The sequence below is a fragment of the Microcaecilia unicolor genome, chromosome 13, assembly GCF_901765095.1.
Source record: "Microcaecilia unicolor chromosome 13, aMicUni1.1, whole genome shotgun sequence".
Lineage (NCBI taxonomy): Eukaryota > Metazoa > Chordata > Amphibia > Gymnophiona > Siphonopidae > Microcaecilia > Microcaecilia unicolor.
The window spans coordinates 52,392,961-52,420,067 of record NC_044043.1 but is presented as its reverse complement, the minus strand read 5'-3'; the positions used below and the strand labels follow the sequence as shown (position 1 = coordinate 52,420,067).

At 46.1% G+C, this 27,107-nt stretch overlaps 1 protein-coding gene across 5 annotated transcripts in view; it reads left to right on the top strand.

Moving 5' to 3' along the window:
• The window catches only part of GLOD4 (glyoxalase domain containing 4), a 34,627-nt gene extending 17,137 nt beyond the window's left edge, over positions 1 to 17,490 (top strand). For all 5 annotated transcript variants that reach the window (XM_030222296.1, XM_030222292.1, XM_030222293.1 and 2 more), the window contains 7 exons: positions 1,085 to 1,205; positions 7,038 to 7,182; positions 7,487 to 7,623; positions 8,048 to 8,134; positions 11,270 to 11,383; positions 11,913 to 11,999; positions 16,817 to 17,490. In XM_030222296.1, coding sequence (XP_030078156.1) covers positions 1,113 to 1,205; positions 7,038 to 7,182; positions 7,487 to 7,623; positions 8,048 to 8,134; positions 11,270 to 11,383; positions 11,913 to 11,999; positions 16,817 to 16,882 — 729 coding nt within the window. In that variant the 5' untranslated portion in view covers positions 1,085 to 1,112 and the 3' untranslated portion in view covers positions 16,883 to 17,490. The remainder of the gene's footprint in view (positions 1 to 1,084; positions 1,206 to 7,037; positions 7,183 to 7,486; positions 7,624 to 8,047; positions 8,135 to 11,269; positions 11,384 to 11,912; positions 12,000 to 16,816) is intronic.
• The last annotated feature ends 9,617 nt before the right edge of the window (positions 17,491 to 27,107 follow it).

Here is a 27,107-nt window from a genome sequence, read left to right as displayed (position 1 = left end):
CCTACCGAAGATCAACTCACCTTTTCACCTCAAATCAGCCTCTTTTTCTCCCATCTTTTCGGGAAGAGGATTTTCCCTTGGATTTCAGGAAACTTTGTCTCTTAGATGTTTGCCGGGTTCTACTGTGCTATTTTGATCGGATCACCTGTTTGTTCTTTTTCAGGTGCCCGGCAGGGTGATGCGGCTTCTAAGACCGCTATTATTGCTAGATGAATCAAAGAGACAATTGCTTCGGCCTATCTTTTGCGTGGCCGTGTTGCTCTGGGGCCATTGCATGCTCATTCTTCTAGGGCGCAGTCCACTTTGTGGGCAGAGACATCAGTTCTGTCTTTGGATGGAATCTGCTGAGCGGCTACTTGGGCTTTGTTACACTCTTTTTCTCGTCATTATAGAGTGGATGTGGCCACTAGGTTGAATGCTTCCTTTGGAGCAGCAGTGTTGGCAAGGGGGGCAATGGCTTCCCTCCCTCCTTAGGGATTGCTTTGATACATCCCACCAGTTGCTGGATTCATCTGCTGCCTGCGCTAAGGAAGGTAAAATTATGTCTTACCTGATAATTTGTTTTCCTTTAGATGCAACAGATGAATCCAGGATTTCTCCCATATTTTTCCATCACGTTTATTCTCTGCTTTGTGTTTTGTTCCCATTCTGCCTAAAAAAAAAGGGAAGAAGAAATCAGAAGAAACTGAGCTTTCGACAGCTTCCAGTATACCAGAATTGGCAGTCTGCCGTATATTACGGTACAGTACTGGCTGCAGTGATTCTTCATTGGTGAGGAAGGATTTCAGATTTGTGGCCAGATTCCGCTTTGTGATGCGACATATACTGACTGATGGAGGGGCTGGTCATCCAGTATTACTCACTTCAGCTTGTAATCTTTATATACAAGCTGGTAGACAGACACAACCCAGCAGTTCCTGGAGTCATCTGCTGTAGCTAAAGGAAAGAAAATGATCAGGTAAGACATAATTTTACCATAATAGAAGCCTGCACGTCCTCTAGTTCAGTAATTTTGATGAGGGGATGTGTGCACTGCAGTCTCTTGCTGATTGTGTCAGTATTCTACGTTGTATCCCTCCTGCAGCCCTTACGATGGGAAGTGGAGTAAGACAATGGTTGGATATGGGCCCGAGGACCATCACTTTGTGATAGAGTTAACCTACAATTATGGAGTTGGAGACTATCGTCTGGGCAATGATTTCTTGGTAGGTAACCCTGGATATCTGGTTGGTTTTTGATGCAATACTTTTGGGGGAGAATGGAAAACAGATCTGTGGTAGCTGCATCCTGTTCGGATACCCATGGTACTTGGACCAGATATAGATAAGGATGTGAGAGAAAATGTGGAAAATACAGGAAGCACAATGATTTTCTGATGAGAACTAGCAGTTAGCAAGTGACCCTGAAGCATTACAAAAAGAAATTCTTCTGTTAGCTAGTCAAACAGACATTCTCATCTTGCTTGGCTCAATTTGTGCAGAGTAAATGCATTATTTTTTTTTTTAAACTCATCTTTATTAACATAAAGTACAAAAGCCGGGCACAGATCATGGAAAAAGAAATATAACAAGTACAAAATTGACCCGTCTTATCTTATACAAGTACCAAGATTTCAACATTTTCAACATTTTCTCCCCTCCCCCCCCCCCTCCCATTTCTACCCCACCCTCCCCCCTCTCCCTCGTCAGGAATTTAAGATTCTGCTGCGGGCTACTGAAGTCAATGTGTCCCAAAAGGGTGCCCAGGCTGTACAAAATAGGTTTCCCTTAGTCCCTGCCAAGTCTGCAATCCCGCTGCGTTCAAATGAGCACATATAGATCATGAATGAACGCCATTGGGCTATGGTGGGGGTGTCCGATGTCATCCATTGTTGTAAGATTGTTTTTTCCCCCATCAATACAGATCTATGTAAGAAGGCACGTAAGCCTGGCTTAGATTGTCCGTGTATAGTATAGACTCCAAATAATTGAGGAGGAGTATGTCGCCATCTCACCTGCCACATAGCCGAGATGTGTGACGCCAAGGCTATCCAGAATTGTTGAATGGCGGGGCAAGACCAGAACATGTGACTCAAATGGGCATTTTCCTTCCCACATCTGCGACAGCGGTCTGATTCACACAATGTGGCCCGGAATGCCCTCCTGGGAGAGATGTGTAGGCGAAAAACAAACTTGTACTGAATTTCCCACCAGCTAACATTTTCAGTCAATTTATAGGTTCCAGCCAAGATAGTCTTAATGGTCTCCGGGGTTATTTGTGTAGACAATTCCACTGTCCATTGCTGTGCCACCCGGTCGAAATCTGAAGAGTGCAGATGGTCTCTCAAATGTGCATGAAAGTACTTTAAGGGGATCCGTAGTCGTGCATCAAGACCAAACATTGAATTAAAACATTCATACACTTCCATGGATAAGTCTTTCTTGGGCAGAGAGTGCACGTAGTGTTGAAGTTGTAAAAATGCAAATGTATCAGTTCTGTGTAAATGAAACTCTCTGGTGATTTCAGGAAGCCTTTTTATCTCGCCCTTATCTGTTATCACTTGATGCAGAAAGGAGAGTCCCTTGGCCTCCCATTCACGGAATGTTCTAGAGGTGTCTCCCACTGGGAATTCCGGATTACCCCGTATTGATAGTAAAGGAGAGATCGATTTGTTAAGACTAAAGAACTTACATAACCATCTCCAAGCCTGGCGTAGTGGACAGAGCACAGGGCCCGCCATTCCCAAACTCGAGGGTGGTCTCTGACCCTGGTGTAGCCAATTTGAAAAGTGTAGAGAACCCAACCAGCTAGTCTCTGTCGCTGCGAGGGAGAAGTGGTTAGTGGACCTAAACCAGTCCGATATGTGGCGCATGTTACTTGCCACAGAGAACAAGCGAAGATCCAACAATCCCAGTCCCCCTTTAATTCTTGGAAGGATGGCTCTGTTTATGGTCATGCGCGCCCGTTTCCCTTGCCACAAAAATAAGTTTAACTTTGCCTTCAACCATTTTTCATCCCTAACGGACAAAAACATAGGTAGGGTTTGGAAAGCATATAGCCACACAGGGAAAAGGACCATGTTATAGAGTGCTACTCTACCCATCAATGAAACTGGGAGGTCCTGCCAGCCCTGGAGGGACCGGGCCACCCGCCTCTTCAGGTGTACCATATTTCGTGAGTATAGTGAGTGCAAGTCCATGGGGATCCTTACCCCCAAGTAAGTTACCTCTTCCTGTGCCCACTGTAAGGGGAAAGGGCCCTCCCAATTCAACTGAATCTCTGCTTTGGATGGGAGTGCTGTGGATTTCTGCAAATTCAAACTAAGACCTGAATATAATCCAAACTCGTCAATGGCAGCCAGGACTCTGGGGAGAGACCGCTGGGGATGGGTCAAAGTTAACAGAATATCGTCCGCAAAGGATAAGACCTTTACCCGTTGACCCGGTAGAGGCACCCCACATATATCTGGGTCTTTCTCTAAAGTACGTAGCAATGGCTCTACATATAGTAAAAATAATAGAGGAGAGAGGGGGCATCCCTGTCTGGTACCGGCTTTGATCTGCAGTGGAGGGGACCTTGTTTCGTTAATTAGAAGTCTGGCTACAGGCTCTCTATACAGTACTTTAATTGCTTCTAGAAACCAGCCTCCTATTCCCACGTATGCTAGTACCTGGAATAAATAGTCCCACCGCACTCTGTCGAACGCCTTCTCGGCATCCAAGCTGACTAGCAACAGGTCAATGTCTGCGGCATGGCAATGCGCAATTGTCAAAAGTACTTTACGTACATTGAGCACTGAGTTTCTATCCCTCATAAATCCCACTTGATGTTCCCCAATCAGTGCATTCATACAGGGGGCTAACCGATCAGCTAAGATCCGGGCCAAGATTTTAAGGTCCACATTAATAAGGGAGATGGGTCTGTATGATTCCACTCTATCACTCGGTTTGCCCGGTTTTGGAATTAAAGTAATTAAAGCTTCGTTGCTCCCCAAGGGTAGCTCTCCTCGTTCTATCACTTCTTCCAAGTAGTCAATGAAAGTGCTTATAAACTGAGGGGGCAAAGTTTTATAGTATTCAGCTGAAAACCCATCTGGGCCCGGGGCAGAGCCCAGGGGGAGAGACTTCAGCACCTTCTGGACCTCCTGTGCCCGCAACGGTTCCATGAGGACTCTCTGGGCCAAAGGGGAAAGGCGGGGTAACCCTGCATCTACTAGGTAGTCCTCCACTGCCATATCTGTAAAGTCTCCCTCGCCTGAGTATAATCTAGAAAAATAGTCATGGAACACCTGAGCAATCCCTTCTGTAGAATAGATCTTGTCTCCCTGGGGGGTCAATATTGATGCTACCAATTTTCTCTGACTACGTGCCCTCGCCATTTGTGCTAACAGTTTTCCGGGTCTATTCCCATATCTACGGTAATTAAATCCCCTTACTGTTAGTCTCCTTTGAGTTTGCTCATGGATTAAGGAATTCAGAGCAACTCTAGTGGAGGACAGTAGATCACTCGCTTCCGAAGAGGGGTTCTGCAAGTATTGTGCCTTTACTGAACGTAGGGTGCGTTCTAGTCTAATTATTCCCGCAGCTAATCTTTTTGCTCTAGCACTCATATAAGCAATGATGGCCCCCCGCAAAACTGCTTTCGAGGCTTCCCATAGAATTAATGGGGAGTCACAGGAGTCTTGATTGTTTAGAATGTATTGTTCCCACTGAGCCTTTATATATTCATTGAATGTTTTATCTTTATGTAAATAAGCGGGATATCTCCAATAGTATGATTGTTCCCCGGGAGCTTTAAACTGCAATTCTGTCCATATCAGGGAGTGGTCAGTGATTTCCATAGGGCCTATCTCAGCCTGAGTAATTTGAGAGAACAAGGAGCGTTGCACCAGAATGTAATCCAGCCTAGACCACGAATGGTGAACCCTAGACTGGTGAGTAAAATCTATTGTGGAGGGATGAAACAGTCTCCATGGATCTACTAAATTTAGGGACTGGCACAGAGCCGAAAGCCCCCTCTCTCCCCTTCTCTCACTTCGCAGGGTTCCCCTGGATCTATCCACCTCTGGGTCCAATACCTGATTGAAATCTCCCGCCCACACCCAGGGTGCATCAGAGTATCGCAGGCCCAGGGAAACCAGAGATTGAAAAAACAGGGGTGAATATACATTTGGTCCATACACCGCACACAAATACAACTGTTGTCCGAACATTGTCAAGCGGATCAGGACCACTCTACCCTCCCGATCTTTATATATCAGTTTGGGCTGGCACAGGACTCCCCTTCTAATCAAGATCGCTACACCACTTCTTTTTGCTCCCGATGATGAGTAAAAGCACTCTCCCACCCATTGCTGTTTTAGCTTCTCATGTTCTTTGTCACTCAACTTCGTCTCCTGGAGACATGCAATTGAGACCTTGTGACGCTTCAACTGGGCTAATATCTTGGTCCGTTTAATCGGGGAAGAAATCCCAGATACATTCCAAGACATCAGCCTCACTGGGACCCTATGGGGTTAAGTTAGTCTGTGAATTTTGTTGGCGTTTCACCGTAAGGGAACCCCAGGAGGCCCAGCCCCTCCCCCCGGGGAATATTGTACTCCAATAGTTAGAAATGTTGACTACAGCCTGCCCTTTTATTATCCTTTGTGTACTTCCTGACAAGAATCCCGCCCCTCCCTCCCTCCCATGTTCCCCACCCCCCTCCCTCTTTCTTCCCTTCTCCCCCTTCTCTTTTATCCATCCAAGAATCATATTCTCCTGTCTAGCAGTTGAATAAGGGTCACTTCCATGCTAGAGGCCCCCCCGTCCCTCCACACCAACAATCACAATGTCTCAGTCTTTATAAAGTCTCAGCTCTCACCCTCTACCAGTACCTTCGCTTTACTCCAATTGCATTCATGAGATGGCTTTCAGGTCTCAGTCGCGGCCTCCAAACCATTATCTGATGCAGTGTCTAGGTTTTGGACAAAGGTGTGCGCTTCATCCGCATTATTAAATGCTTTCCACCCATTACCTTGTTTGATTTTCAACACTGCGGGGTAAAGAAGCATAAATTTGATTTTCTGCCCATGTAACTTCTGGCATATAGGGTTAAATAGCTTCCGTCGTTCCTGCAATGCCATGGAGTAATCCTGGAATATGCGGATCAGCTTTCCATCATATTTAGTTGAGTCCCTCCTCTGCCGATATCCACGCAGGATTTCCTCCTTATGTATGTAGTTATGGATTTTAACAAGGACTACTCGTGGGGCCTGGCGGCCATCTTGAAGGCGCCCCACACGATGAGCCCGTTCGAGGCATAGTGGGCCCATGCTGTCTGAGAGCGCAAACTCTCTCTTCAGCCACTGCTCTAACTCCGTGGCTAGGAATCTGTCTCCAATTGATTCTGGGAGCCCTACGATTCGTAGGTTTGCTCGGCGCGATCTATTCTCTAGATCATCAATTTTCACTAGTAGTTGTTCGATCGTGCCATTTTGTTTTTTCACCTGCGCCGCATTAGATATGCACGTGTCCTCCAACTCCGAGACCCGGCGCTCGAGTTCTCCTGTGCGGCCCGTGGTATCCGCCTGCGAGGCCGTCAGCGTAGCGATCTGGGACGCCAATTGTTCAAACTTTGGAGCCAGTGCTAACCCCACCGCCTCCGTAAGTTGTTTTAATTGCTTCGGGGTAAAAGTAGCATTATCGCTCTTGGCGTGTTCGTCATCGCCGTTCAGCGCTTTGGTTTTTTCTTTTTCCCTCTTCGCGCCTCTAGCGGGTAGGCTTTTGGTTTGCGGTTCCACAAATTTATCCATTAGGAGTTCTTGTTGGTCCGCTTTCAATTTAAGACCGAAATTCTGAGTTTTAATCAGGTAGTTGGTGAAGATTAACGGAGGAGCCTCAGAGAGCACAGAAAACACGTCCTGAGCCCTCTAGTGCATCACGTGACCTCCAGTAAATGCATTATTTATTATTCTTTACTGATACATTTCTTGTACTGTGACAGTCTGAGCATTCATGGTTTAGTGCCCCAGACTATCATGTTTAATAGCTTGTTCTTTTTTTCCATTTCACTGCCAGGGTCTTGCACTCCAGTCCAGCCAGGCTGTCCACAATGCCAGGGAGCAAGGTTGGCCACTCACTGAAGTTAAAAGCGGCGTGTTTGAGACTATGGCCCCTGGGGGATATAAGATCCATTTGGAAAACAAGAAGCAACCAGAAACAGGTGAGGCTGAGGTTCTAGAAAATCCATCATGTGGTGGTGGAATAGCATATTAGCGAAGGAAACTTGTGCTAAACATCATCCCTCACAGGATTCCCTCTGATTAAACCAGGTTATTTCACAGCTACAAAAAGACATTGAGAAGACTACTTCCTTCATTCAGAGGAGTCCAAAGTTCTGCCCCTTGAACCTTATTTTCAAGAGTGTGTGTATCTATAGTGGGCAGTGGGTTGAGTCCTCTCCATATTAATTCCTCCTGTCTGCCCACATTCCCCTTCAGTGATGGGAAGATATTGTAATTTTGCAGATCCTGTGCAAAAAGTGACACTAGGTGTGTCAGACTTGAAGAGAGCCCTAAATTATTGGTCAGACCTAATTGGAATGAAAGTTTACAATAAGGACAAAGAGAAGCAAAGAGTGGTCCTGGGCTTTGCAGATGATCAGGTTAGTCCTTTGCTGTGGAAATACTTTTTTGTAGATGTTTGATTTAAGAAAATTCAGAACGGTTTTAGGTCTGATTCAGGTGTAGGCTGGCAAGTCACAGTGTGAGTCTCCCAACTCTATTCTTTGTCAACCATGTTATAGCGGAACTATTTGAGGGGAGGGGCACTGGGGGGGGGGAGCATCTTTAGGGTTAGAAAAGGGACCTTGAGATCACAACTCCTGTTCCATACTACTCCAGTACCCTGCATTCACATAATGATGTCCATGTGTAACAGACATGAAGCTGGGGCTGGATATATATACACGTTTCCATTTTTAACCCTTAAAGAATAATGATGTCTATTTGTGACAGACATGGGACTGGGGCTGGATATATACATCTTTCCATTTTTAATCAGAGCTATGCCTATCTATGCTGTGACAGTGTAAGCTGGAGCTGCAGGACATCGGAGAAGCTGTTGATCATGGGACAGCATTTGGACGGATTGCTTTCTCCTGTCCAAAAGAAGAGGTATGCTTTCTTTTACCTTGACCCCATACATTCTCAGCTTGCTTGCTGCATTAGAGCATAACTAAAGGTGTTTGTGGAGCCTCTCCTAAGAGAGAAGAATAACCATACCGTGGGGCCAGTATACCCTGAACCTAGAAACATTGCTAAGTTATGCCCCAGAAATGCATGGGGTGCTGTATAATGAAAAGGGAATGTTTAATTTTGTGTGTTCAAAATGGTAAATTCAAGTCTTATTAAACTAAAAATCTAGATACAGCATCCTATAAAGGGAACTGAAAAGTTTTCTGAGAAACAGGCAAGATGGGACTTTAGCATTTTGATATTGATATTCAGAATGATTTGCGTCGGTAACTATAGCGTTAATGGTATAAATTGTTTGGGCCAGCTGCAACATAAAGTTTGATTAGACACCTTGATGGCAAAAGTTGTGTGGGTAGAATGGGGGGGGGGAGGGGGCGGGAGGTGTTCCTGGGTCGGGATTTTAAAGTGACTGAGTAGTGATAATATTCAGCTGTTGCCAGGTTAAGTGCCGCACGAAAGACTCCTGAAGAAATTGCAGAGTCATGGAATCGGAGGTAGGGTATTATTATGGATTAAGAACTGGTTGAAAGATAGGAAGCAGAGAGTAGGATTGCGTGGCCAGTATTCTCAGTGGAGGAGGGTAGTTAGTGGGGTCCCGCAGGGGTCTGTGCTGGGTCCGTTGCTTTTTAATGTATTTATAAATGACCTAGAGATGGGAATAACTAGTGAGGTAATTAAATTCGCCGATGACACAAAATTATTCAGGGTCGTCAAGTCGCAGGAGGAATGTGAACGATTACAGGAGGACCTTGCGAGACTGGGAGAATGGGCGTGCAAGTGGCAGATGAAGTTCAATGTTGACAAGTGCAAAGTGATGCATGTGGGTAAGAGGAACCCGAATTATAGCTACGTCTTGCAAGGTTCCGCGTTAGGAGTTACGGATCAAGAAAGGGATCTGGGTGTCGTCGTCGATGATACGCTGAAACCTTCTGCTCAGTGTGCTGCTGCGGCTAGGAAAGCGAATAGAATGTTGGGTGTTATTAGGAAGGGTATGGAGTCCAGGTGTGCGGATGTTATAATGCCGTTGTATCGCTCCATGGTGCGACCGCACCTGGAGTATTGTGTTCAGTACTGGTCTCCGTATCTCAAAAAAGATATAGTAGAATTGGAAAAGGTACAGCGAAGGGCGACGAAAATGATAGTGGGGATGGGACGACTTTCCTATGAAGAGAGGCTGAGAAGGCTAGGGCTTTTCAGCTTGGAGAAGAGACGGCTGAGGGGAGATATGATAGAAGTGTATAAAATAATGAGTGGAATGGATCGGGTGGATGTGAAGCGACTGTTCACGCTATCCAAAAATACTAGGACTAGAGGGCATGAGTTGAAGCTACAGTGTGGTAAATTTAAAACGAATCGGAGAAAAGTTTTCTTCACCCAACGTGTAATTAGACTCTGGAATTCGTTGCCGGAGAACGTGGTACAGGCGGTTAGCTTGACGGAGTTTAAAAAGGGGTTAGATAGATTCCTAAAGGACAAGTCCATAGACCGCTATTAAATGGACTTGGAAAAATTCCGCATTTTTAGGTATAACTTGTCTGGAATGTTACGTTTGGGGAGCGTGCCAGGTGCCCTTGACCTGGATTGGCCACTGTCGGTGACAGGATGCTGGGCTAGATGGACCTTTGGTCTTTCCCAGTATGGCACTACTTATGTACTTATGTACTTATGCTAAATAAGTTATCTGTCTAATCCAGGAGAGTGATCTGTTTCAAACTGCTTATTTAGCACAGCCTGATAAATGCAGATAAAGCATCTGTTTCTCTTTGTGCAGAGACTGCTCCTTTGAATGTTGGCCTCTTCCATGTTGACAAAGGCATAAAGGAGCAATTGTATAACCGGATGCCACAATTTCGTACCCACTTGGTGGGCTGTGAACCTGTTCTTTAAGATCTCTTAGGTGTGTGTTGGCATCAATGCAGCTACATATAGGTGTACCCACTTATATCGGTATTCTAGAAGTTATGGACTAGATTCATAAAATAGAAAAATGAGCGCTGAGCATGTAAACTTCAGCATGTACTTGTGTAAGCGCTGGCATTTATATACATAGAGTGCAAAACCACAGCTTACAGTTTTGGTGCTGGCACGACACTGATACGTTTCTTCCTTTTTTGAATGTGTTCCCATTGGATATCCACAGAGTACTTGTGTATTTCCACATTCAGCAAGTCTTTTGTAAGATACTCTGCAGATAGAATAGTCAGGCCTGGACATCTCCTTTTCTGCCTAGACAGTCTTTGTAAAATCAGACTTATTTGCTCCCTTCAGGATCCATGTTGTTGGCCTTTACCTGTCATGATATGAACAAGCTGATGATAAACAAAAATACAAGTGGGCTATGTGTCTATTAGATTGTAAGCTCTTTGAGCAGGGACTGTCTCTCTTTGTTAAATTGTACAGCGCTGTGTAACCCTAGTAGCGCTCTAGAAATGTTAAGTAGTAGTAGTAGTTTTGGGGCAGAGGAGGGAAAGACATATATTTTTCTGCACTATTTTTCTTCAGATATGGAGAATGTGAAATGGGTAAAGGCCACAGAAGCAGCCAGAGATCTCTGACATAATGGAAGTCATTTTATTATATACACTTGTAAACAGCAGCCCTGTAAAATCAACAATGGCAAGTGCAAACGCCACAGGACGCATTCTTTTGAAAGGTGCATGCGCTGTGTGGTCCAAAATACAACGTTCTTTGACTGTGCTCCTTGTGTGCATGCAGTCTTGTGAAATCTAGTACTTAACAGGGGTACATAGTAAAATTGGCACCTGCACATGAATTAACGAGTACTTACATATATAAAGCCCCATGTGATGTCATTCTGCTTTTAGATGTGTAATTATATGAAATCAGTGCTCCTCCAATATATGTGTATTTCCTGGCATCCTTATATGTATTTTACAAAAGGCTGCATGTTCATTGGAGCCATTTATAAAATACTTGAGAAACTGAACCTCCTGACCTGGACGTCCCAATTCCCACCTAAACATCCTGTGCAAAACGAAGCATCACACTGGCAGAACACACTGCATTCAACCTCTGTTTTTGTCCCTTTTTAAGCTGCCAGGCATTGAAGCGCTGATGAAACAGCAAAACCAGAAGATTTTAACCCCTCTAGTGAGTCTGGATACACCTGGGAAGGCAACCGTGCAAGTTGTGATTCTGGCTGACCCTGTAAGTGTACCCCAAAATACTCTAAAGCTAAATATTTTTCCTGTGAGATTTATTTCCACCAATACCTCTTCTCACCAAACTGTATTCCAATAAGTAATTAAACAGTGCTGTACCCTAAAGCTGTAACTTGAAAGTTACTTTTTAAGTGGTTTTTCCCTGGGGCAATCATTTTTCCTAGCGTTGACTGATATCACAGGGAATGGGGTCTTTTTTGGTTCATGCAGTATGTGATTGTTTATGATACAGGTGGCATGGACCAGTTAGATCAAAGAAATGTAAAGTGATTTCTAATTTTCAACCTATATAAAAATGAATACATTTCTTAAACCTTACTCTTGCCTAGTATTTTGACCCTAGACTAGAATCTTCATCAGGGAACCACAGTGCCTGTAAAGTTAGGTCAGGAATCAACTCTTCAAATAACACAGCCTCCTTGCTTCGCAGCTGAAGCATCTAATTAAAAAAAAAATAATAATTTTTTTCTGTTATTCACTCAGCCATTACTTGGATTTCCTATTATTTATCATAGGATGGCCACGAGATTTGCTTTGTGGGTGATGAAGCATTTCGAGAGCTGTCTCAGGTAGATCCAAATGGGAGCCAACTGCTAGATTCTGTGAGTATGAATCTGGTAATGCCTTTCTCCTCATGGAAGATGAACATGGGGGCTTGTGTATAAAGAGACATTTAAATGAGCACATTCAGTCTTTTCTGGAGTACCCTAACTCACTTTCAGCTGAAGAGGGGGGGATGAGATTGTTTGGGCAACAAAACACAGTCAATGGAACCAATCAAACCATTTGCCAGTCTTTTGCTTTTGGATTGGAAACAGGATGAATCCAATATTGCCTTTTCTAGGAAGTAAAAAAAAAAAAGTCACATGTTGGCTGCACCAGAACATAAGAATTGCCATACTGGATTAGACCAATGGGTCCATTTAGCCCAGTATCCTGCTTCCAACAGTGGCTAATCCAGGTCATAAGTACCTGGCAGAAACCCAATTAGTAGCAACATTCCGTGCTATTTTGAGCCAGTCTCTCTCCTTGTGTTCTGGTGTCTCCCTGCTCCTTTGGGCTTTCAGCTTGATGAGAACCAATGTCTGCTAAAGGTTTGGCACCACAAGCCTACATTTGCAACTGCTGTCTTCTATCTAGTCAGCAATGAAAACCCTAGGCTGGTACCACAGTTAATACCTACACCTGCATCATAGGTTGAGCCACTAGGTGGCACCACTAAATGATTGTGAAAGCTGTATCCACTACCCTGGAGCTCCAGTTAGTTGCTCCTAATATTGTTACAATGTGCATTCAGGTAGAGGTGAGTTAGGAAAAGAGGGTACCCCTTCCTTTAATTCATTTCCTTTTTTTTTTGTTTAACTAGAGGATTCATTCTCCTTTTGTTATGCTCTATAATCAACAAAAGCAATGAAAACCTAAAGACAATACAAATACATTCCAAACACAGTCAAAATATGGTCTGCACAATGCAAAAATTATAATCCTCTTAAATTTTTATATATCTAAACAAAAGGAAAAGAAAGAGGGGAGGGGAAAGAGGGGGGAGCCAGACCCCGCAACTATGAGAATATGTCAAACACCTGTAAAACAGTAGAGATGATAAAGTAATACAGGGAAAACAAGTACAGGTCTCATTCACCCACATTACGTACAGAACCCCCAATTTTTCCCAAGTCTTAAGTTGTTGTGCCAAATAGCAGTAAGCTTCTTCATTTTATAAACATCAAATATATTAGGCAACTATTAGTTCCAATTAAAACAAAAAACTTTTATTTATAAATCTCAGAAAAAATTTTAAAATCACTAAACATACATTATTCTCAATTCTACAAGATATACATTAATATATATAAGCCTACTATCATGCATAATCTGTACCTTTCAAATGAGACAGTTCAGAGCTGATGAGCAATGCTATTCATACTCTACAGATTGTTAATCCATATTTTATTAGTGGAATCCATTTCCAGTCATTCCAGTTGTATATTATGCTCTCCAGTATTAAAATTTACTGTTGTAACAGATTTAACCAAAGTTGTAGTGCAGACTCCTTCTTCGATCTCCATTGATTACAGAACTGTAGAGCAATCCTTATCTTGAACACTAAATATATTCCCCAATCAACCTTGAATCTGATTCAATCCACTCCTCATTCATTTAATGTAATGTGTTCCTCTGCCTGAAGTTCTTAGGAAACCTGCAACCCAACATGGTCCATGTTTTGCATATAAGCGTAGTCAGGGGTTGATTCTGCAAACTTAAACCAGATCTTCAAACTCCTAACAGACACTGGCAGATCGGAGTTCTACATACAACAACTGCATCAAGCATAGCTCCACAAAAACGCCAGTGCATGCGTCTTTATACTCTATAGAATGTCAATCCATACTTTATCAACAGAATCTTATTTCCAGTTGAATATTATGCTCTTTAATATTAAAATTTACTGTTGTAACAGATTTAACCAAAGACATAGAGCAAACTCCTTCTCCGAATTCCGTTGATTACAGAACTGTAGAGCAATCCAGGTCCAAATTATAAACATAATATAGCTGGGATCTCCATTTAGCTGTTAAGCGAACTCCTGGGCCTCCTCCATGCCGTAGCTAAAATGAGCTTGCCCACATGTAACAGTTGATGAATCAAAAAAAGTGTGATGCTTACAAACCCCCAGAATCTCCCCGTTGAATAGGTAAATCCCAGGATCCCAAGGAACTTTCAATCCAATAATCCACAGTATCTGAAAATGAGTAGATTTCCAGAAAGCAGTTGCCTTCGGGCAGGACCACCAAATATGTCCCATTGTGCCTCAAGCACCACACCCTCTCCAGCACAATGTAGAGGACTGAGGAAACCATCGATTACGGCGGTCTGGAATTACGTACAGCAATATACAATCTTAACATTCTCTCGGACATTAGAAGCAATAGCTATTTTCACCAGTAAACGCTCGATGGAGTCCCAGTCTTCTAGGGTAAAAGTTACTCCTAGTTCCTGTTCCCATTGATGCCTATGCCTCACATCAGGAGGCCGAAGGTCACATAAATATGCATAGAGCTTACTCGCCAAAAACCTTGTAGATCTAAAATCCTCACAGACATCCTCCAAAAAAGTGTAAAAACCCGTCAGCCTTGGCTTAAAGGTGCTTGGAGGTCAATAAAGCTGCAAGAAGGTGTAATGATGGGATTGCAGAAGACCATAGTTCCGGGGCAGGGATTGAAAGGAAATCGAGGCATCTTCATCATAAAGTTGATCCCAACAGCCCAATCCATTTTGTTCCCATAATCTATAAACTGAAGGAACCAAACCTGGGGGGGGGAAACTCAGGGTTATAGCAAATAGAAGTGTATTGGGAAAACTGAAAATCCACTAGTGAGTTCAAAGAGTTCCAAATTTGAAAGGCGTGAGTAATTGTGGGGGAATGCAACGGAACTGGACCCGCCTGAGTCTGTTCAATGTGTACCCACAATTTATAGGCATGATGTTGAAACCATTCAATCGCCAATCGAGCTTGGGCTGCTCTAAAATAATTCCATAAGTCTCTAAAAAGGACTCTGCAGGAGAGCCTCAGCTTTCTGTCACACCAAATAAATTTGTGTAAAGTCCCCTGAAGAAAAGAAATAGCCTGATGAGGTACCTTAACTGGTAACACCTGAAATAAGTACAACAATCTAGTAACACATTTATCTTGATAGCTGAAGTTCTATCAAACCAGGATAACGTTTGGTGTTTCCAACGCTGCAAGTCAGCCTTAATTGCCAAGAAGAGTGTAGGATAATTGGCTGCATACAGTTGGGATAATCCACACCCCGAGATATCTCAACTCTCCAGAGACCTATCTAAAAGGGAAGGATGTCTTCAACCTCAATAAAGTGGGTTCATCTATATTGAGATTAAGAGCTGCTGTCTTACTCATGTTTACCTTAAATTCGGTGACTTGTGAATAAGCTTTCAAAACCGATAGCAAGTTAAGTAGCGTAGTAATAGAAGACGACAGGGATAATAATATATCATCAGCAAACAAACTTATTTTAAATTCAGCATCACCCATCCACACCCTTAATATTTGGGTTAGATCATACAGCAAAAGCTACTGGTTCCATCACCAGGGCAAAAAGCAAGGGGGATAATGGGCAACTCTGCCTCGTACATCTGGAGAAAAATGTGGCAGAATTTCCCCCATTCACCTGCAAATAGGCTTTAGGATTAGAGTAAAACTTCAAAATCCAGGTCCTAAATGAGATCCCCAGTCCCATAGTTGCTAAAACCCGATCCAAAAATCCCTAGTGGACCCTGTCAAATGCCTTTTCAGCATCTATCCTGAAGAGAAAATACTGCTGACCAGCTCTAGAGGATATGTAATTTCAATTAATAAGTTTGTAAAAGTTATTAGCAGCCTGTCTCTTAGAGATGAACCCAACCTGGTCCGTGTGAACAAGAGTTGGAAACATACTGCTGAACCGCACTGCAAAAAATTTGGCCAAGAGTTTTTTACATCTGCATTAAGAACCGATATAGGGTGATACAATCTACAGTCAGTCTTATCCTTGCCTTCCTTTGGTATGACAGAAATCCAGGCCCCCGGCATTGAGGAATGTATCCAAGCTCTATCTTTCACCCCATTCATAACATCCGCCAGAAGGGGAGAGAGAGCTCAACAGCAAATGTTTTATAAAATTCAAATGGCAATCCATCCAAACCGGGGGATTTCCCCAAGGCCATGGATCAAACAGCCTTCAAGACCTCCTCTGGGTTAACCACTGCCTCCAAACGTTCCCGCTGTGTCTCAGAAAGGCAAGGCAGAATGGAGGACCCTAAGTAAGAGTCAGTTGCAGTGTCCTTTATCTCTACATCCTTAATTCATTTTATTAAGACAGGAGAGTTCACATCTGCACTCCAACAGACTGCCAGTTCAAATCATTAGGATTGGTAAGATCTGAGGAAAAAACAATAGCTGTTTTTCTCTCTTTTTGGCGGGTATAGGAGAAGAGGTTGTGATTCTTTTGTTGTTTGCAGTGCTGTATTGTGGATTTCAGCGCTATATGCCGGCTCCTGTCATTAAACCTCCTTTCCTTAACCTAGCTGTGGCCCAGGCTTTTATACTTCCTGGATTATGCCCTCTTGGCTCCACTCCTCCTATGTCACTTCCCCTTTGGGCGGGATTATGGGGTTTTAAGGTAACCCTGTCATTATGAGGGAGTACCTTGAGTGGAAATGGCAGTGTCCTGTAGACTCCCTCACGCTGCTCCTCAGTAAAATTGGATTTAGAAAAGTGATGCTGGCTAGTGTTGTTTTTTTTTTTTTTTTTTTGCTTAGACACACCTTGCGTTGTGTTATTTTAGGCTGTGTACATTTATTGAGATTCATGTGCATTTCCACTGGTTCTGTGCATAACTTAACATTTCTCTTTTCACAGGCCATGGCAGCTGACAAGAGTGACGAATGGTTTGCACAACATAAAATGCAGAAAGCATCGGCATAAATTGACAGAAGCGATTTGTGCTTTTGCATTATGTTGAACCTGTGGATAATTTCAGCTTTATATCTCTATACAACCAGCCTGTTGGACGCTTAGAATTCTTCCAGCAGTCTGTGCGTGAAACTTGCTTTGAAGGCCATCTCTTGTTAATTCATACCTGAGCCTAGAGAAGCTGTCGCAATTGCTACAAGACCTCCAGCTCATTCTGTGTAAACTGATCAGAAAATAAATAGCAGAGATCAGTCGGAGCCAAATTTCTCTTTTGACCTGGTGTGAAGAGGAAGTTCACACAAAAGGTTTTGATGACCTAAGTTGGTAAAATTTCTCGCTGCAGCAGTATTGGGGTCATTCAGATTATTTTGTGTTCTTGAACCTTTTTTGCACAATTTATCTAGAGAGAGACATTTTTGGGAACTTTGGCAGGAAATCCGACTATTTAGTGAAGCAGAATTCCTGGTGAACAGCTGTGACTGGTACAGCGAGACGCTGTAGGTTAAGGCTTGCACTAAGGAGATGAGTATGTATTGAACTTAGATCCAACAGAGATCATTGTATTATACTACACTTCTGTATAGTTGGTCCAATAAAAAGATTCAAATATGTAGCTTGAATACTTGTATTTCCCAGTTTGTCTTCTTTACATTATTTTTTGTTTGTTTTTGTTATCCTGAAAACTGGATGGTGCTGATTTTCTTCCTCTGCACAGCTCCTAGCAGTGATAATTATTATTTTGGGTTACCTTCTTCAGTAATGAATGGAAGGAGCATAGGAAATATTTCAGTATGTTGCTAGAGTGCCAAATTAATAACAATTATGTGCAAAACTTTAGGCAGCCCTGGTCAAATGGTGTGTTTCAATGACTCCCCAGGTGAATAGAAGTTAACATCTTTTTCTGCAAAAATGCATAATTACTATTGACTAGCAATGTTTTTTAAATTATAGATTCAAAATAAGAAAACGGTGAATATAGCAGGTGCAAACACTTGGACACACTTTGGGTCAGTACTTTGTAACACCTCCTTTTGCAAAAATAACAGCTTCCAAACATTTCTGGAGCTAGCTATTCTTGCTTTTGGAATTTTTTCCCATTCTTCCTTGCAAAACTTTATTTTGGACGTATTTTAGATCTCCTCCTCCTCCTTGCATGCACGTTTGAGATTTCACCACAGATTTTCAATAATGAAGCCTGGGTTCTGTGAAGGCCGTTCCAAAACCTTCACTTCTCCAGAAAGTACTTCATGGTTAATTTTGAGGTGTGCTTCAGATAGAGACTGACTGAAAACAGGTTTGTTTGGTTTTTTTGGGTTTTTTTTTTTTCCAGTTTTGGCCAAAACCAAATTTGTGGCTGAAATTTTACCATATAAAAGTTGTCAAATTCTGTTCACTTAGGGATTCAAGGAAGCATACATTCTGACCATGTCTGCCTAAACATTTGCACATAGCTGTAATAGCAAATAGGTTGCCTGTGGGTTTATTCTGCATTTCTGCTTTCAAATTATTGTAGTATGTTTGCTAAGTTAGTCTACTTAACTACCAGAAGACAGGGTGTTGGTTAATCTTTATTTCTACCAGGCCTGGATGTAGATATAAAATTTTGGTGACTACAGGCAGTTTTCTACATCAGGCTCTCTTTCAACTTAAAGCATAGGAAACTTATTCTAGCACTCTAGGCCAGAGAGGAAACATTTTTCTCATAGTGCATCTGGTCCTTCAGACAGCAGTAGGAAAAGAGACGGTTGAGGGAGGATATGATAGAGCTCTACAAAATACTTCCATATCATCAAGCTGATCAATCCATAGACTGGTGGGTTGTGTCCATCTACCAGCAGGTGGAGATAGAGAGCAAACTTTTGCCTCCCTATATGTGGTCATGTGCTGCCGGAAACCCCCCAGTATGTTCTCTATCTCAGCAGGTGGTGGTCACACACAGCAGCAGCTCTGGCTAGGCCTCCAAGCCTAATCCTTAGGTTTTGTTGAGGCCTGGGGTTGAGGGCTCTTTTGAGCAAGTGCAAACCTGGTGGTGCCAGGTCCCTCCTTTTCTCCCCCCTCCCGCTGGCTCCGTTTAAAAAAAATAAATAAATAAATAAATATTTTTAAACGTCTTTAAAGGCGTTTAATTCGACGTTTCTTTAAACGTTCATTGCAGCTACTCACTGGGACACCAGTTCGTTACAGCTCGGAGCGGCAAGCAGGTAATTTTACCTTTTTATAGCGGGCAGGGGGTTCCCCGATTCTTCTCCTCGTGGCAATGGCGTCGGAGGGCGAGGGCGCAAAGGGTCGCTCCCCGGATCGCTGGAGCGCTTCTAGAGGGGATGCGGGGGTTTTACAACCTGACTCGCCCTTGATGGGTGATAGTTTAGTGACCGATGAATGTCCCGGTCGTTCCTCCGGCGTGGCGGTTTTTTCCCGCCATAAACGCCCATCCCCCGCTCCTCGCCTCTGCCATCTTGGCCGGCCACGCGGCTCGGACGGCTTCTTCGGGGCCGCCCTTGAGGTTGGAGACATTAATGCCATGAACGCCCTTAATTTGGGCGACGGCACAAAAGCGGCTAAAGTTAAGCGCCGTTCTTCCCGCGCGGCTCCTTCACGGAGTTTCGCGCCGGACGCCATTTTGGATGCACAGCATGTCTCTCCCCCGCTATTGCGAGCGCCGGTTGAGAGTGCGTCTAGGGCTGTTGCCCAGGCTGCGGAAGTGCACAGTCTGGGGGGTTTCTCCCCCGAGTTTGTTTTGCTGCTGCATCAGGCTTTCCTCATGCAAAACGCTGCCCCTGCTCCCTCTTCTGATAAAGAGGTTGAGGTTCCCAGAGGTAAACGCCCTCGGGTTGATTTCCAGGCCTTGGAGGACTTTTGTCTCCTCCGATGTAGATGAGGGCAGCGTGTCTGAGGTCTCCCAACGATCCTTTGCGGATTCCTTGGAGGAGATAGATCCCCGCTCGGCTGGAGCGGATGACCCCTCTGCAGCGCGGCTTTTTAGCCCAGAGGATTTGCCCAACCTGTTGTTACAGGCCATGGACACTTTGAAGATTTCCTCTCCGGAGGACGTCTCTCCCTCAGCCCCTGTTGGCTCTGCCATTATGCTGGGGACGAAGCGCCCGCCTAGAACCTTCCACGTGCATGATGCCATGCACACCTTAATTGCGGCTCAATGGGATGTCCCGGAAACGAGCCTTAAAGTGGCTAGGGCTATGTCCCGCCTCTATCCTTTGGCTGTGAGTGAACGTGAGGCCTATCTGTGGCCTACCGTGGATTCTTTAATCACTGCGGTGACTAAGAAAACGGCGTTGCCGGTGGAAGGTGGCACGGCCCTAAAGGACGCCCAAGACAAGATTGGAGGCGGCCTTAAGGTCGTCCTTTGAGGCAGCTGCTTTAAGTTTGCAGGCCTCAGTTTGCGGCTCCTATGTGGCCAGGGCGTGCCGGACTATGGTGCAGCGGGCTTCCCCCTCGGATCATTCCTTGAGGGCTGATTGGCCGGCCCTGGAATCGGGCTTAGCCTATTTGGCAGACTTGCTGTATGATGTCTGGAGAGCCTCAGATAAGGCATGGCTCAGACAGTCTCTGCGCGGCAGTGGCTTTGGCTGAAACATTGGTCTGCTGACAACGCCTCTAAATCCCGCCTGGCTAGATTGCCTTTTAAAGGCAAGCTGCTCTTTGGGGTCGAGCTGGACAAAATCGTGACCGATCTCGGCACGTCTAAGGGCAAGAAATTACCAGAGGTCAGGGCTCGGGTTAGTACTCGTCCCGATACCTCCAGAGGACGGTTGCAGGAAGCCCATCGGTACCGCCCGGGCAAGTCGGGTTCCTCTGCCCCCTCTTCCTTCAAGAGGAATTTCTCCCCCAAGCAGCATTCCTTTCGCAGAGACCGCCGTCCCGGAGGTGCTCCCTCCGGTCCTCCCCCAGGGTCTCGTACCCAATGACGGGGCCTTGGTCCACGCCCCAGTGCAGATTGGAGGACGGCTGTCCTCGTTTCTGGGCCAGTGGACCACTATAACTTCAGACGCGTGGGTGCTGGAAGTCATCAGAGACGGCTACAAGCTAGAGTTCTGCCAACCCTTAAGAGACGGGTTTGTACTCTCTCCCTGCAAGTCTCCGGTCAAGCTGTGGTAGTGCAGCAGACCTTGGACAACCTGATCCGCCGGGGTGCGGTCGTTCCGGTGCCAAAAAATCAGATTGGCAAGGGACGTTACTCCATTTACTTTGTGGTTCCAAAGAAAGGAGGTTCTGTCCGGCCTATCCTCGACCTCAAAGGGGTCAATCGGGCCTGGAAAGTGAGGCACTTTCGCATGGAGACTCTCCGCTCTGTTATAGCGGCAGTGAAGGCAGGAGAGTTCTTGGCTTCCTTGGACATCAAGGAAGCGTACCTGCATATTCCCATCTGGCCTCCTCTCCAACGCTTTCTGCGTTTTACAGTCCTGAGACGACACTTCCAGTTCAGAGCCCTCCCTTTCGGGTTGGCTACTGCTCCGCGGACCTTTTCCAAAGTAATGGGGGTCATAGCGGCCTTCCTGCTAAAGGAAGGAGTACAAGTCCATCCTTATCTGGACGACTGGTTGATCCGAGCCCCCTCTTATGCAGAGTGCGGCAAAGCTATGGACCGGGTAATTGCTCTTTTGAGCTCCCTGGGATGGATCATCAACTGGAAGAAGAGCCAGCTGCGCCCGACTCAGTCCCTGGTGTATCTGGAAGTTCGATTCGACACCCAAGTGGGCAGAGTGTTCCTGCCAGACAATCGGATTGTCAAGCTTCAGGCTCAGGTGGACTAGTTCCTAGTAGCCTCTCCTATTCGGGCTTGGGACTACGTGCAGCTGTTGGGCTCTAGGACGGCCACGATGGAAGTAGTGCCCTGGGCCAGGGCTCATATGAGACCACTACAGCTATCTCTGCTGCTGCGCTGGACTCCGATGTCGGAGGATTATGCTGTGCGCCTTCCCGTGGACCCAGCAGTGCGCAAGGCGCTGAGCTGGTGGACGCAGACAGACAAGTTGTCTGCAGGATTGCCTCTGGTGACCCCGGAGTGGATTGTCGTCACGACAGACGCCTCTTTGATGGGCTGGGGAGCCCACTGCTTGGGAAGGACAGCGCAGGGGCTCTAGTCTCCTGCAGAGGCAAGTGGTCTATCAACCTCCTGGAACTCAGAGCCATTCGGTTGGTGTTATTGGAGTTCATCCCGGTACTGGTGTTGAAGCCTGTACGGGTCCTGTCGGACAATGCCACGGCTGTGGCCTATATCAACCGCCAGGGAGGTACCAAGAGCGCCCCTCTAGCCAAGGAGGCTATGAGTCTTTGCCAGTGGGCGGAAGCGAACCTGGAGCAGCTTTCAGCGGCCCACATTGCCGGAGTCATGAATGTCAAGGCGGACTTTCTCAGTCGCCATACCTTGGAGCCCGGAGAGTGGCAACTATCTGCTCAGGCGTTCTTGGACATCACGAAGCGCTGGGGCCAGCCGAGCCTAGATCTGATGGCGTCATCGGCCAATGGCCAAGTGCCACGCTTTTTCAGCAGAGGACGGGACCCTCAATCCCTGGGAGTAGATGCTCTTCTCCAACAGTGGCCGACACAAGAGCTCCTCTATGTGTTCCCGCCCTGGCCCATGTTGGGCAGGGTGCTAGACCGGGTGGCAAAGCATCCCGGCAGGGTAATCCTGGTGGGTCCGGATTGGCCCAGACGTCCCTGGTATGCGGACTTGTTCAGGCTCTCAGTCGACGATCCTCTGCGGCTGTCAGTGGAGCAGGGCCTGTTACATCAGGGTCCCGTGGTGATGGAGGATCCCTCTCCCTTTGGTCTTACGGCCTGGCTATTGAGCGGCAGCGTCTGAGGAAGAAGGGCTTCTCAGACAAGGTCATCGCCACTATGCTGAGAGCGAGGAAGCGCTCTACTTCTACTGCTTACGCCAGGGTTTGGCGTATCTTTGCAGCATGGTGTGAAGCAGGCTCACTTTCTCCCTTCACTGCTCCAATTTCTTCAGTGTTGGCGTTCCTGCAAGAAGGTCTGGAGAAAGGCCTGTCGCTCAGTTCCCTTAAAGTCCAGGTAGCGGCTCTGGCTTGCTTCAGGGGCCGCCTGAAGGGTGTTTCCCTGGCTTCGCAGCCAGATGTGGTGCGCTTTCTCAAGGGAGTTAATCACCTGCGCCCTCCTCTGCACTCAGTGGTGCCTGCGTGGAATCTCAACCTGGTGCTAAGAGCATTGCAGAAGCCGCCTTTGGAACCCTTGTCGAGGGCATCTCTGAAAGACCTGACGTTGAAAGCAGTCTTTTTGGTGGCTATCACTTCAGACAGAAGAGTTTCCGAGCTCCAGGCGCTCTCATGTCGAGAGCCTTTTCTGCAGTTCACTGAGGCAGGAGTGACTATTCGCACAGTGCCTTCCTTCCTGCCCAAGATTGGTTCTCGCTTCCATGTGAATCAGCAGCTCTGTCTCCCTTCCTTTCGTAGGGAGGACTACTCAGAGGAGTACTCTGCTTTTAAATATCTGGATGTGAGACGAGTCATCATCAGATACATGGAGGTGACCAATGATTTCCGGAAATCGGATCATCTGTTTGTCCTGTTTGCAGGTCCTCGTAAGGGTCTGCAGGCTGCTAAGCCTACAGTGGCAAGATGGGTCAAGGAAGCCATTGCAGCGGCTTATGTGGCCGCGGGGAAGGTGCCGCCTATCCAGCTGAAGGCTCACTCCACGAGAGCTCAGGCGGCCTCGATGGCAGAGGCCGGATCCGTCTCCTTGGAAGAGATATGCAAGGCGGCAACTTGGGCTTCGGCTCATACATTCTCCAAGCATTACCGTTTGACTGTGGCTGCACGGGCGGAGGCCCGGTTTGGAGCTTCAGTGTTGGGGTCAGGGATTTCTATGTCCCGCCCTGGGTGAGTACTGCTTCGGTACATCCCACCAGTCTATGGATTGATCAGCTTGATGATATGGAAGGTAAAATTATGTATAATCATACCTGATAATTTTCTTTCCATTAATCATAGCTGATCAATCCATAGCCCCTCCCAGATATCTGTACTGTTTTTATTCTGGTTGCATTTCAGGTTCAAGTTTAGTCTTCAGTTACTTCAGAAAGACTTCGTGTTCAAGTTTTTTCACTTGGATTCTTCAAGAGTTAAGACGAGTTTGTGTTACAGTGAGCTGCTGCATTCCTCTCCCCTCCGTTATACGGGGCTGGATTGAGACTTAAAATTCTGCCGGCACTCCCTCCCGCTTCGTGCGGCTGTAGGGCAGTTTTGTACCCCTCCCGCTTCGGCGGTGTTAGGGTCAGTCAGCTCCTCCCGCGGTTGCGGTTGCAGGATAAGCCAGATCCCCCCGCATCGGCGGGTGTGGTGTCCCTCCCCCGCTCCGCGGGGATGAGCTGGACGGATTCCCCTCCCCCACTTGTGTGGGGATGAGCTGGGTTAATTCCCCTCCCCCGTTTCGGCGGTGGTGAGCTGGGCAGAGTGTCCCTTCGTGGGTGTAATTCTCTAAGTGCTGAGTCCTGCGGATGGAGCTTTGATATCGACATACTGAGGAGTTTCCGGCAGCACATGACCACATATAGGGAGGCAAAAGTTTGCTCTCTATCTCCACCTGCTGGTAGATGGACACAACCCACCAGTCTATGGATTGATCAGCTATGATTAATGGAAAGAAAATTATCAGGTATGATTATACATAATTTTACCTTAGTGGTGTAGAACAGGTAAACATAAATCAATAGTTTACTCTTTCAAAAAGTACAAAGACTGAGGGATATTCAAGGAAGTTACATGGTACTACTTTTAAAACGAACAGGGGAAAATATTTTTTCATTCAATGAATAGTTAAGCTCTGGAACGTGTTGCCAGAGGATGTGGTATCAGCAGTTAGTGTATCTGGGTTTAAAAAAAAAGTTTGGACAAGTTCTTGGAGGAAAAGTCCATAGTCAGCTATTTAGATAGATATGGGGAAAACCACTGCTTGCCTTGGGATTGGTAGCATGAAATGTTGCTACTATTTGGGATTCTGTCAGATACTTGTGACCTGGATTGGCCACTGCTGGAAGCAGGATACTGGACTGGATGGACCATTGGTCTGACCCAGTATGGCTAGTCTTATGTTTTATGTAATACTAGGAAAAAAGGCCCGTTTCTGACACAAATGAAACGGGCACTAGCAAGGTTTTCCTTGGAGTGTGTATGTTTGAGAGAGTGTGTGAGAGAGAGAGAGAGTGAATGTGCAAGTGTGTGTGTGTGTGACAGAGAGTGCGACTGGGTGCGAGTGTGTCTGTGAGAGAGTGTGTGTGCGAGTGCGTATGTGAGACAGAGAGAGTATGTGTGTGATACACAGACTCTGTGAGACCGTGTGTGTGACACAGAGAGTGAATGTGATAGAGTGTGAGACACAGTTTGAGAGAAAGACACTGTGAGAGAGAGAGTGTGTGTGTGTGACAGAGACACCTCCCGCCCTCCCTCTGTGGTCTCAGGACCCCCTCCCCTCTGGTCTCTGGATCCCCTCCCAGGTCTTGGGACCCTCCCCCCTCTCAGGTCTCGGGGGTCCCTCCCCTCTGGTGTCAGGACCCGCTGCCTCTCCCCCCCTGCATGTTTAGCAGCACCGTGTGAGTGTGTGTGTGTGACAGAAAGAGAGTGAGACTGGGTGCGAGTGTGTCTGTGAGAGAGTGTGTGATTGTCCTCTCTCCCCTGCCCCCCTCCAGCCACCCAGCTATTCTGCTGTCTCCCCTGCCCCCCTCCAGCCACCCAGCGATTGTCCTCTGTCTCCCCCCCCCCCCCCCCCCCCCCGCAGCGACCCTGCGATGTTTAAGTGCAAAATTAGGGAGAAGTAATAAAACGCACCTGCAACGTTGTGAAGCTGACACCGTGGCTTCATTGAAGGATTCGTATCATTCGTAAGTCTGTCACATCTGTTTGTGCCCCGCCCTCGCGTCATGACATTTTGACGCGGTTCCCTCTGATAGGTCCGCCGCCCTAGACGACGTCACGTTTTGACGCGAGGGCGGGAGCAGAGAGAGATGTGACAGACGATGTTACGAACCCTTCACTGAATCCACGGAGTCAGCTTCAGAATGTTGGAGGTGCGTTTTATTATAGTAGATTAATAGTGGGAGTATTTTATAAAGCATCCTCACTGGCCTCCCACTTAGCCATCTATCCCCCCTTCAGTCCGTTCAGAACTCGGCTGCACGTCTTATCTTCCGCCTGGACCGATATTCTCATATCACCCCTCTCCTCAAGTCACTTCACTGGCTTCCGATCAGGTACCACATCCAGTTCAAGCTTCTCCTACTAACCTACAAATGCACTCGATCTGCAACCCCTCCTTACCTCTCTACCCTCATCTCCCCTTACATTCCTACCCGTAACCTCCGCTCTCAAGACAAATCCCTCCTCTCTCAGTACCCTTCTCCACCAACTCCAGGCTCCGCCCTTTCTGCCTCGTCTCACCCCATGCTTGGAATAAACTCCCTGAGCCCATACGCCAAGCCCCCTCCCTGCCCATCTTCAAATCCTTGCTCAAAGCCCACCTCTTCAATGTCACCTTCGGCACCTAATCACTACACCTGTATTCAGGAAATCTTGACTGCCCCAACTTGACATTTCGTCCTTTAGCTTGTAAGCGCCTTTGAGCAAGGACTGTCCTTCTTTGTTAAACTGTACAGCGCTGCGTAACCCTAGTAGCGCTCTAGAAATGTTAAGTAGTAGTATTTTCAACATATAAAGCATGTTTTACCTTTGGAAAGTGACTATTTGAAAACTGAGTGAATACACCTGTACAATTTATGCATGCTGGCCACAAGCACAGGTAGGTAGTCCAGGGGGTAGCAATTGGGCAGACTGGTAAGGAGTGGATAAATATGTCCTGCTGCATATTTTTATGGTGGCATATGTCTGTTCACGATTTCAGAAGGTTTGCTTTTGTGAAGTGCCATCTGTCGAGTGTGCATTTTAATTGCGAGTTCAACAAATAGATACTCAAGTGGAGACTATATGATTTTATAGATATCGATTAGCCCCTGATGCAGCCCAGTGGGGCGAAACATGGCCTGTGTCAGGCTTCTTAATTTTTTATTGATCCATATCAATTAAATATTGTTTTCCACATACGTATCTGCTTCGTTTGGTGTCCATCCTGCTGCAGTATGTGCAGCCTGTGTCACTCGTGTGTGTGTGTGTGTGTGTGTGTTAGTGAGACTTACAAGTTAGTTAGTTCTTCCATTGAAGGCCTGGTTGAAGAGTCAAGCTTTCGCCTGCTTCCTGAAGTTGAGATAGGC